This window comes from Trichosurus vulpecula, chromosome 9 (assembly GCF_011100635.1).
Source record: "Trichosurus vulpecula isolate mTriVul1 chromosome 9, mTriVul1.pri, whole genome shotgun sequence".
Lineage (NCBI taxonomy): Eukaryota > Metazoa > Chordata > Mammalia > Diprotodontia > Phalangeridae > Trichosurus > Trichosurus vulpecula.
The window spans coordinates 197,139,984-197,152,106 of NC_050581.1; the positions used below are offsets into that span (position 1 = coordinate 197,139,984).

The 12,123-nt window shown below is 47.8% G+C and overlaps 1 protein-coding gene across 3 annotated transcripts in view; it reads left to right on the top strand.

Annotated features, from left to right (window-relative positions):
• The window catches only part of TKT (transketolase), a 32,847-nt gene extending 20,724 nt beyond the window's left edge, over positions 1-12,123 (top strand). For all 3 annotated transcript variants that reach the window (XM_036739051.1, XM_036739053.1, XM_036739052.1), the window contains exons 5-14: positions 1,267-1,458; positions 2,243-2,361; positions 4,913-5,106; positions 5,722-5,886; positions 7,277-7,433; positions 8,087-8,217; positions 9,835-9,918; positions 10,118-10,211; positions 11,282-11,404; positions 11,817-12,123. In XM_036739051.1, coding sequence (XP_036594946.1) covers positions 1,267-1,458; positions 2,243-2,361; positions 4,913-5,106; positions 5,722-5,886; positions 7,277-7,433; positions 8,087-8,217; positions 9,835-9,918; positions 10,118-10,211; positions 11,282-11,404; positions 11,817-11,986 — 1,429 coding nt within the window. In that variant the 3' untranslated portion in view covers positions 11,987-12,123. The remainder of the gene's footprint in view (positions 1-1,266; positions 1,459-2,242; positions 2,362-4,912; positions 5,107-5,721; positions 5,887-7,276; positions 7,434-8,086; positions 8,218-9,834; positions 9,919-10,117; positions 10,212-11,281; positions 11,405-11,816) is intronic.

Genomic DNA, 12,123 nt, shown 5'->3' on the forward strand with positions numbered 1-12,123 from the left:
TGCTACTCATGTGACTTTGGGCAAATCATTCTATTGCCCTGAGGTGGGTTTGATGAAACGGACGTGGACACTGAGGTTGCTTCCAGATCTTGACCTAGGATCCACAGTTTTATTGCTCCAGGCAAACTTGTTTATCTTCCACATTCTGACCTCCATGTTTTTATATGATCATTCTGTTCCCCAGGGCTGGAAAGTTTTTCTTTGTCCAGTTATCCAGACACTACTTTTTCTTCCAAGCTCTTTCCACATGGGCAGGGGCTCTTCTGTGAAAAACAAGGCTCTTTGAGGGCAAGTAGGGATTGTACTAAGTGGCACATAGTCCCATAACATCATGGTAGCCCTCCAGGCCTCTCTTGGTTTGTCCTTGTCCTGCCTATGATTTGGCATAAAGAATTGAGCACAGGGCTCTAGCCATGGTCTGACCAGACAGAGGACCAGGGGACTCCTGTCTTCTGGACACTAGATTTTAATGCTGTCTCATTTAGCTCATTTAGAGTTTGCTAACACTAGCTATCTCTATCTTCCTTAAGTAATTGTCTATTTCCATGATAGGGTTGGCCACCAGCAAGATAGTGTCCCCTCAGTCTGTCTTAATGCCTCAGATTAGACAAGCTGAGGCTTATTTCCTTGGCTAAAGAGTGAATGTTCTATACGTCCCTTCTAGCTCTAACATTCCAGGACTTAGTGACTTCTGTTGTGTATTAAAATGTTGCACCCCGGGGAAGGCAACATTCTCAGAGATTTTGATCTCAGTGGGGGAATAACTTTAGACTGTTTCCTGAAAATAGGTTCTAACAGCCAAGAAGGAAGAGAGCATGAAGGCACTGGAGAAGTGGTTATAATGTTATCTGTAATAAAGGAAAGAAGAGGAAAAAAGAAAGCAGCCGCACTGTGGGGGATTGTGCCCAGAAACATAAGACTAGGTGTGAGGAATTGGGATGGAGTGATAGGCAGGAAGACCAGACTTCACCTGGCCCATCACGACCCTTGCCAAAAGGTCACTGAGCAAGTCTTGGCCATCTCTGAGCCTCCTTTGTGAAGTGATGATGGCAATACCACCCTGGAGGAGCTATCATTCCCTCCTCTGTAGAATGATGGATTCCCAACTCTGTCACTTATTGTTCCAAAGCTCAGTCCTGCCTGGGAGAGCCCAGCTCTGGGTCAGAATGATGGAGAAGTACATTGACTTGGCAAAGGAATCTATACCCTGCTTTGCTCTTTTCTGTTTCTCCTTTGTAGACACTGACCCATCCTTTTGTTTCTCAGCTACCGTGTCTACTGTTTGCTGGGCGATGGGGAGGTGTCTGAAGGCTCCGTGTGGGAGGCCATGGCCTTCGCAGCATTCTACAAGTTGGACAATCTAGTTGCCATCTTTGACGTTAACCGGCTGGCCCAGAGTGACCCTGCCCCACTGCAGCACCACGTGGATGTGTACCAGAAGCGATGTGAATCCTTTGGGTATGTGTGAGTCCATCTGCTGTGAGCATTGCGGGGCTCTCCTAGTCACATTTCCAAAACTCTTGCCTCGACCGGAAAGCAAAAGAGCAAAAATGGTATTCTGGATGAATTTGAAGAGGGACGGGCACTTAGGAAACAAGCAGGTCCTCCCCCTCAAACTACGGTATTTGCCAGCTTCTTCTGTGAGGAGGAAACATTCTGCTCTGGGGCTGGGAAGTAGGATGTTTCAGGGCTCCCCCTTCCCTTTTTCATGCTTGGCCACTGAAGACATGCCCCAGAGAATCAAGGGGGGCCCATCATGCCACTTTCTGAAGCCTCATTTTTCTCTCTCTATAAAATAATAATAATGTTAAGAATGCCTGAATGGCCTCTTTCCCAGCACTGTTGTGGATACGGCTGTGGCTGTTATTATCTAGCTGACTGCTGGTCTCTCCAGATCTTCTGTTCCTACTCTGGACCCTCAGAGTCTAGACTAAGGCAGCCAGAAGGGTGGGATTCAGACTCTGATAGAGCCCATTGTCTGAGACAGCACTTTACTGATGTGTTTTGGGGAGTCCCTCCTGGGATTGTTAGGAGAATTTTATTCAGGTGCTCATTGATCCTCAGTGGAACAAAATGAAGGATCTTTTTGTCACAAACCTATTTGGTGCCTTGTAGAGACAGTGATGGTAACTTGTAGGTAGAGAAGAAATGTTTTTCTTCCAGTTTCTGTCATTGTCTGTGACTTGGCCAGACTTCCTGCTGCTCTTTGCATCATGGGCCTGTTTTCTTTGTGTTCTTATAGGTGGAATGTCACGGTCGTGGATGGACACAGTGTGGAAGAACTCTGCAAGGCTTTTGACCAGGGCAAAGATAAGCCACTGGCTATCATTGCAAAGACATATAAGGGCAGAGGAATCTCAGGTGAGGGACAACCTCTTCCCTGTGCCAATGGCTTCCTCCCCCTTGGACTCTCTGGAAAGCCAAGCTTCCTCTGGATGCTGTCTTTTGGGTGGGCAGAGATCCTTTCTCAACCACTCTTATAAAACAGTGAGTGGGATGTAGAAGATGCCCTCAGGGAATTTACCCTCTAGTTCAAGAGACAAGACACATAGTTATCTGTAAACATATATATTTACATGCATCCATGCATGCGTGTGTGTGTGTGTGTGTGTGTGTCCATGCACTGCCCTTTGCCTCCCTGCCCCCCAAATACAATTTGTGGTAGTCATTATGGCACTAAGCTGGGCACCAAGAGAACCTCGGGTTTTAGTCTGAACTCATCGCTAACCAGCTGCAGAACGTTGGCCATCATTACGCTCTCTAGACTTGTTTTCCCTTCTGCAAAATGAAAGGGTTGGATGATATTTTGAAAGTCAAGACTCTCTCAGATGGTCAGAAAGAACTACAATAGACAAACTGAGTTAATTCCCCCTGGCCAGTAGTGTACAGAATGACCTCACCAGCAGCTTGCCTCTTCAGATAGGGGCCATGGTGGTTCTCTCCTGGATCTGCTGGGCATGTCCACTATCCCTTAACAAGGAGCGCTCATCCATTGTGGTGTTGTTACCATGACTCGGATCCCAACAGATCTTAGAGACGCTAAGACAGTGAGGCGATGTAGTGGACAGGATGGTTATTGTCAGCATCACTGAGAGGTCAGCTCCAATCAAACAGGGCAGGTCATGAATCTCACTTCTGATGTCCTTTGAATTCACAGCCAGCCCCCTCAGGCCATGCCTGTAGTTCTGTGTCTGTTGGGGTAGTTACATCTGGGCGCTTGCTTCCTTTCCTTTCTCTGTCCAGGTTAGAGGCGTGTTGATCCAGTCAGTCTGTCTCTGGGCAGAGGCATCCTCCTCCTTACCTACATGCGCGCCAGTGAACAGAAAGCCAGGTGCCCTTTTGGAGGCAGCATCCCTCAGCAGAGTCCATGATAACGAGAAAGTGCCGCTCTCTCTGTTTTTACCAGTGAATTGAGTTTTGTCCATAAGAGCTTTTAATTAATTCAGATGCACAGTTTTCATGTATCAGAATGTCAGTGCCTAGTTTGGAGACTTGCCGTTTGCACCTCATTTATAACACTTGGAGACGCTGCCTGTTTTCCCAGGGACTTGGGCCCAATAGAGGCAGGGTCAGTGGGGTGCCAGCCTTAAAATGCTTACTCAGCTCCATTCTTTGATAAATCCCTGAAGCTTCCTAGGCCTTCTCTAGGGAACTGGTCCCTTCTGGGCTTCCCAGGCCACCCAACTTCCTGGGCTTCTGCTTTGCCCACTCAGCCCTGAGCTAGTTCTCGAGGCTGGCATCACTCACCAGGCCATGTGAACACAGGGAGAACCATTTGTTTTTCATCTTTGATCAGGAAGGAAATGGCCCTTCAAGGAAGCCATGTCCTGACCATGCTGCTTTGCCAAAGGCCTTTTGGGAAGCTGTCCAGCTGTGTGTGGCAGGGGGCTGAGAGCACTCCCTGGGGAGATGGAGAACCTGGTTTCTGTGTGACCCTGAGCAAGTCACCTGTCTGGGGCCAGTTTCCTGTAAAGGGGAAGCATGGTTTTAAATCCTCTGGCCTGAGGATGCCAGGAAGCCCAAGACCACACTCTCAGGCTCCTGATTCCAACTTCTACAGAGTCCTTTCTAAAATGTGATTTTAAACTGTCTAATTGCTGTTGTGGTGCATGGTGCCAGATATGGACCAAGTCCCATCTCTCACTGGATTGTCTCACTAGTTTGTACTGAGGAATGAATCTCTTCCTTGTTTTTCGGCCATCTAGGATTTAGCAAACACTAATCTACCTGGTGTGCTTTGGGGCCTTGTTCTGTGTCTAAGATGCAATCTAGTAGAAAGAGGCCTGGGTTTGGAGTCAGAGGGCCTGGGTTCAAATCTCGGGCTGTGTCATGTATTACCTGTGTGAACTTGGGCAAGTCACATCTGCCCTGGGCTTCAATTTCCTCAACTGTAAAATGGTCTTTGAGAACTTCCAGCTTTAAATCCATTTAGTTATGAAAAACAAACTGTTTTGAAACAAACTCTAGTGTAGTTTGAGATCTTGGGGTTCAAGGCTGCCTTCCTTTTTATTTCTTTCATAATTCTCCTTGTCCACAGCAACTCTGTTACAACATTTCCAGTATCCCATTAGTGTTTTAGCAGAAAAGGACTGGGAGGGGCCTGGTGATTTCACTGGCCTGGGAACTCCCAAGTGAATAAAGGCCCTTTATCTGTGCAGATAGCACTTTTTTAATCTTAGTCTTGGTGAGTTAGTTGCCTGGGGGGAAAAGAAGGCATTCCAAAGTAATACGAATTCACAGCCAGTTTGAAGCATGGGGTGGTGAACTGAATGAAAGGGTTGAACTGACTAGTTGTCTCATCCAGGCCTTCCCTGATGCTACCCTCCCCCAGCCCCCCCCCCCCCCCTTGAAAAATCCACATTTATTTGTCTCCACTGAACCTGTGTCTCATTCTTTTGCTCCTCAACCACAGGGATAGAAGACAAGGAATCTTGGCATGGGAAGCCCCTTCCCAAAAACATGGCAGAACAGGTCATCGAGGAAATATACAGCCAAATCCAAAGCAAGAAGAAGATTCTAGCTACCCTCCCCAAAGAGGATGCCCCCACAGTGAACATCACCAACATCCGGATGCCTTCTCCCCCAAATTACAAACTTGGAGAAAAGGTATAAGGGGGAGCCTCATTCGTGGGAGTGGAATACAGAGCCCAAATCTGCACACATTCATCTAGAGATGGCACAGCACACCTGCCAAGCGTGGGAGGGTCCAAAGGCACTGGCAGTTCAAGGTATCCCCACAAACACTGAAGAAGCTGGAGAGACTTGAAACTGTCTTTGCCCTCGGGAGCTTTTGTTCTCCTAGGATAGTTAAACTCCAGTCCTGGAAGAATAACGTAGCTGCATTTCTCCCCTCAGTTGAAGAATGAGCAATGACAGGGCCACTAGCATAGAGCTAGGTACTTAGGGGACAAATGTCAGACAGAAGCCCTGAGTCTGGCAGAGGACAAGTTGAGTTGCCACATCATGTCTCTGGGCTTCCTTTTCTCATGTACAATGCCATCATCTACTTCTCCTGCTGCCACAAGGATCAGATGAGACCACGTAGAAGGTACTAGGGAGGCACCGGTTCTTGCTATTTTGCTCCAGTGGCATTATTTTCCAACCTGTTTGACATTCTTCTGTTACTGAAGGAAGGTGTCCATGTACACAGATCCAATAGTGACAAGAACATTCCCCAGGGCGGGTGACGATAACCACTATGCATTCTTTCGCTCCTACTAGCTAGCCACCCGCAAAGCCTATGGCATGGCCTTGGCCAAACTGGGGAATGCCAGTGACCGTGTGATAGCCCTGGATGGGGACACCAAGAATTCCACCTTTTCAGAATTCTTTAAGAAGGAGCATCCCAATCGCTTCATCGAATGTTTCATTGCAGAACAGAACATGGTAGGTCTGGGGGAGAGCAAAGGACAGCCGAGGAACCCAAGATTGCTCTGGGAGGGAAGGGCCTAGTGAGGGCCTTGGGCCACAGTCTGGGAAACTGAGGAATGGGTGGAGGGGGAAGGAAAGCAGTCAGTGAATGAGGTTGGAGGGAGAAAATCAGCTGGACCTTTTGTGCTAAGAGTAGTTAGGGATCCTCGCAGGGTGACTGAGGACAGGGCAGCAGTGGGGTGTGGACATGGATCTGGGGATGCTAGAAGCATTGTGGAAGGCTCTCTTGACTCTTTGGATGAAGCTTGTAAATACATCTAGTCTAACCTCCTTTTCTATAGATTAGGAAATGGATACCCCAAGAACACAAGTAGTTAATGACAAAGCCAGGGTTTGAACTACATAGGCAACACGTGTTTGCATGCGTGACGGTGCATACATTCATGCATGTACATGTGTATATGCATATGCATGACTGATCTTGTTTTAAAAGTAACTTTGTAATGGCTTTTGGAGGGGATATACATGTGAGCATTTCACAGACTCTCAGGCTTGATGGGCTTAGGCCATTTTGCCCAATCTAGCACAGTCCTTGGAACACAGTATGATCTGTTGCTAGTGCCTGGCACATGCTAGAATGTGTTAGTCAAATGCTAGTTGGCATGGTCATATACCTTTACAGCGCCCCCCCCCACCATGAGCCTAACTTGCCCTCCAATGAAGACTACAACTTCATAGGTTACTATGACTGAAGGAAATGAGGGGAGATTGAAGTTCTGGGTTTGAATCCTGTCTCTGCCACTTACTACTGTGTGACCTCAGGTAAATCACTTAACCCCTCTGGGCATCCATTTCCTCATCTGTAAAAAGGACTTGGATGGCTTGACCTCTAGGATTCTTCTTAGCTTTAAGTATAGGGATCAAAAGTGGACACAGCAGCAAGAAAAGCAGGGGCTTGTTCATTGCTAAGGTTTTGTAGGTTGGGATTTGTAGAAGAAAATGACCTCATAGAGAAACATCAGGCTCATCTATGCACGTGCAGTGAAACTAAAGGCTGAAGTAATTGCCAGGGTCATTTAGGCATCTTGCCTGCTTGGGCTCGAGTCTGGGGGCTTGGACAACCCAAAGACTTGAATTGGTCAGTAGGAAGCCCCTAACCCTAAATGCACTGTTCTGAGGTGAATTGAAGCTGTAGGGCCTCTGGAGAAGCCATTCATGTGATAGACCCGGCCTTCTCCCTCCCATGTTGGGGGAGTATGGTACAGTAGGAAGAGCATGTGGGGTTCAAAGTCTTTACTTCCTGTGTAGTCACTTCTAGGACCACTGGAAAAGGAGGGTGTTGGCTCTAAAATGCCTTCCAGCAGACTAGGATGGAGTGCTGATCCCTTGTTCCTTGTGTTCTCAGGTGAGCATTGCCGTGGGATGTGCTACTCGGGACAGGACTGTGCCTTTCTGCAGCACCTTTGCTGCCTTCTTCAGCAGGGCCTTCGACCAGATCCGTATGGCAGCCATTTCTGAGAGCAACATCAACCTGTGTGGCTCACACTGCGGGGTGTCCATCGGTGAGCTGCTCGCCCATATTTGTCCTAGGCCTGGGTGGTGGCTTTTAAAGCTGCACAGATGCCTTTGGTCTGTGTTACATCCATTTCCTAGGAGGACAGGTCTTCCCCTCCTTGGAACAAAAGAACAATAATTAGGAGGAGGAAGTCCTGGGTTCAGGTCTTACCTTTGATGCATGTTGGCTGTGTGGACATGTCACCTCCCTTCTCAGTGCCATAGCTAACTCTCCTCTTGGCTAGAAGCTGCTGATGTGCTTGAGTAGAGGGAGTTTTCTCACCATGACAGTTTTTCAAACTCAGTGATTATATCTCCCAGCACATGCAGCAGGGAGAGTGATGTGGTCACACAGACCATGCCATAGGAAAATGGCAACTGGATGTTGGATTGGAGAGGGATGAGGGCAGCTATGTGGGTGAAGAGGCGGAAAGAGGTGAGAGGGATTGTAGGTAGGATTGACAGATACTAAGGGTAAGGAAAAAGAGAATCAATCAATCACATAGATGAACCAGTCAGTGGCTGCCTTGGCTTGGTATGGGCCATACCAGTACAAAGGATGCAGCAGTACCTAGTTGGAGGCAAATGAGATTGGCTCCCAAGGAGCAGTCATTCCAGACAAAGCTTTCCTGGTTTTTTCAGACACTTCTTTCCTGCACAGGTGAAGATGGTCCTTCTCAGATGGCCCTTGAAGATCTTGCCATGTTCCGGAGCATTCCCAATGGGACTGTCTTTTACCCGAGTGATGCTGTGGCTACTGAGAAAGCGGTTGAGTTAGCAGCCAACCAGAAGGTTGGTTATCTATGGGCTGTATTTGTTTTATTTACCAGAGCAGAAGGGAAGGTCATCAACTAGACATGAAAGCTTCAGGACTTGATAATGAAGTGGTCTGAGGGGAGAGAACTCCGAAGCTTGGCCCTTGAGAGAATTGAGTTGCATAAGAGGTGTGAAGTCACGCTCCTTGGAGGGATCAGAATTTCCAGAGAAGTTGCTGGAGATCTCTGGGCTCAAGGGGAGATTTTCTGGCCTGGTCATCTCTGAATGCAGGGGACAATGGACTTTCAGGGCCACCTGGTTCTGTAGAGTGAGTGGCCATCCAAAGGGAAAAAGGCAGCAGACTGGTAGAGCCAGAAAATGGTCTCTAGGGATGACCAAGATACATACATCTTCCCAATAGAATATAAGCTCCTGGAGGGCAACAATACTTCATTGTATCCCAAGTATCTAGCACAATGCCTGGCACATAGTAGGTGCTTAACAAATGCTTGGCTGTTCTAGCCTAGCCCCTTGCCTTCTTGCTTTATTTCAATTGAGTGGATTCTTGTTCATTTCACTTGAGAGATTTGGTTTAATAGACATTTATTAAGTATCTACTGTGTATAGAACACATGCTAGGTGCTGGAGGAAATAAAACATGAAGTCCCTGTCTACATGAATGTATGGTGTAGTGAAGGGGAGAGTGGGGGAGTGAGCCAAGCCTCAAGAATCCTAAACACAAGGTTTATGTAATAGCATGCTCCAGAGAAGGGGAAAGCCAGAAGCAAGTAGGGGCATCAAGGGAGGCTCCATGGAGGAGGTGGGCTCTGATTTGCACTTTGAAGAAGGTCCTGGATGCTTGTATCTTGGTTCCCATTGGCATTGTGGTAACTCCTATGGGGCCCTTCTTTCTTAGAATCATGCTTTCAAAAGTCCAAAATGAATTAAACAGGATGACAAAGTGAGAGTTGAAATACTATGGTCAAAATTTTTAAAAAATAAGTTCGTGGCCCTCAGGTTTTGAACCCCTGATTAAAATTAGAATGGGTAGGAATCCACAGGAAGAAGAGAAAAAGGAAATGCCAGGACACAAGGTAACTAAGCAAGAGGTGGGTAAAATGCAGGGTGTGCTTGCCAGACAGAGGAGTCCAGTTGGGTGAGAGGTTCATGAAGGCAAGTAAGTAATGTGTGAGGCAGTGGGGTCTGGGAGACCTGCCTCACCTGCTTCCTAGCTGTGTGACCATGGCTCAGTCTGTGTCTTTTCCCTCATCTGTAAAACCTGAGACATCCAAACATCCCTCTCAGCTGGAAATCTGATGATACTTCCTCAACTTTCCAGTCTTGTGGAGGGCCTTGAATGTCAGCACTCCATGAAGGTCTAAGGGGGAAGATCATAACCAACCAGGAGGATCAGGCTCAGTTTTCTGAAGGAGGTTCACTGTTAAAGGATGTGTAGGATTTCAGCCAATCAAAACGAATGATAGTCTATGACCAGTCAGAGCTGGAAGAACTATCATTTAGTCCCTGATATTACAGATGAGGGAGCCACATGATTGGCCCTGAGTCACATAGATAGTAAGGACCAGAGGCCAGATGACCCACCTCTGAGTCTGATCTATCTTGTGACAAAGCTTTTCTTTGTTCCCAACCCAGGGCATCTGTTTCATAAGGACCAGCCGCCCAGACAATGCCGTCATTTACAACAACAATGAAAACTTCCAGATTGGCCAGGCTAAGGTCAGTAGTGAGTCTCTGCCCTGCTAACTTGGTGTGGGGAGGAGTGGATGCACTACACCTAGCACCCCCTGTGACAACTCAGTTGTTTTTTCCTGAATAATCTGGCATCAGGTCTCAGACAGGCAGCCACACTTGTCACCTGGTAACAAATGTACCCCAAACTTCCCGTTCATGCTGGTCCTGGCATTGTCCTTCCCAGGTGGTCCTGAAGAGCAAGGATGACCAGGTGACTGTGATTGGAGCTGGAGTGACCCTCCATGAAGCCTTGGCAGCTGCAGAGCAGCTGAAGAAAGGTGAGATTGACTGTCACATTGAGTCCCTCTGGGGCCATTCTCTGGCTTCAGCCTATGGTGTGGAGGCCTAGGGGAAGACAGAAGTGGAAGAAGCTAGGCTCTTACAGCTTGGCTAACTCCCAAGGCAAGGCAGCACAAGCTAAGGGCCTGGCTGGTGAACACCACCCAAACACAGAGGGAAGATTCCAAATTTTGAAGCCATCTGGGAGAAGAAAAGCTCATGTCTCTGACTGCAATGGGGCAGGTGCTGAGAATGAGAACTGATCTTGGAGGAGATCAGATAAGGTTTGGGAAACTAAATTTGGGCTTGACATAAGCCAGGAGCATTGATAGCCCCAGCCAGAAAAGCCAGGCCAGAACACAGAAGGTGACAGTTGGTGCCATCCTCTGCCCTGGTCAAGCAGAGGGCAAGGCGATGGTGATGAATGAAGGTAGTGTGCTAGCACACATGAGCTCATTGACATATTAGTTCATTTGGATTGATATAAAACTTGTCCTGTGGCCTGGCCGGGGCTCAGCCAATCTCCCAACCCACTGGGGTGATGGGCAAAAAGAATCATGTGACATTGATTCTGGGCATGAGGGTATATTAAGGGTTGGGATGTGACAGCATGAATTCTAATGAGGAGGAGGTGAAAGTCAGCCAATGTGCATTTATTAAGCACCTGTGTTTGGGGCACTGTGTGTGCTGGGGTATGAAGAAGGGCCCTTTACAAATAGAATCCCATTTGATATGACAAGCCTCAAGTCTAGACTCCCAGGCATCTGAGGCAGGACTTGAGCTTAGTATTTTCAAGTCCAGTATTTTATCCCTTCTACTCCCTAAAATACCTTTAAAGGCTATTCCCCATAGTTGCACTCTCAGGGCCTTCCAGCATTTATTAAACTTTTTCTGTGTGCCAGGCACTTTGCAATCTCTTTCAGACCCTAACTGCTCTATCAGGGTAGACAGGAGATGAGTTAAGTTGCTGGGCTTCAGGAAATGCCGATTGGATTGGAAGGGAGGGGCACTGAATGCCCCCCAACCCCCCCCCTTCCCCGCATTCACCCATTCTGTCCTCTTCTTCCAGAAAAAATCAACATCCGGGTGCTTGATCCCTTTACAATCAAGCCCCTGGATAAGAAACTAGTCCTTGACAGTGCTCGAGCAACCCATGGCCGCATCCTAACTGTGGAAGACCATTACTATGAGGGTAAGGTTGGAGTTCTCAGGGGACAGGGTGGGGGAGCCCCTGGAGGCAGGGCTGAAGGTTTTGTCTTATTGGGGAATAGACCAGAAGTTTTGAGAATAGACAGAATTGGGGGTCCTTGCCCCTCCTGCTTTCAGCCCACTCCTAATTATCCCTTGCTTAGAGGGATGCCCAAAAGCTAATTCTGGTTGGTAGTAGATTTACTTTACTTGTTAAGTGGGATTGGCTTAGAGATACCATTAAGATAGGTTCCATTTGGGGCCTGGCCTAAGTGACCAGGTCCTTGGGCTCCACATCTGGTCTTATATGTTCCTTAGCTCAAACACTTTCCCTTCCTACAGCTCTCTCCCCTTCCATGCCCCGCTGCTGACCTAGGCTCAGTCCCTCCCATCTCCTTTCCTTCCATTCTCCCCAGGTGGCATAGGAGAGGCTGTGGCTGCTGCCGTAGTGGGTGAACCTGGCATCACCGTCACTCGCTTGGCGGTCTCTAATGTCCCAAGAAGTGGGAAGCCGGCAGAGCTGCTGAAGATGTTTGGCATCGACAGGGATGCCATTGTTCAGGCTGTTAAGGCAGCCTTGTCTTAGGCCTTGTCTGAGGTGTCTGCTGGCCATTTCAGACCAAAACAAGGAGGAGGGAAGAGAGAAAGAAACATTCCTGTACCTTTAGCTATATTATATAGATATAACTTTTGTTTCTACTGAAGATCAATTAAAATAAAAAT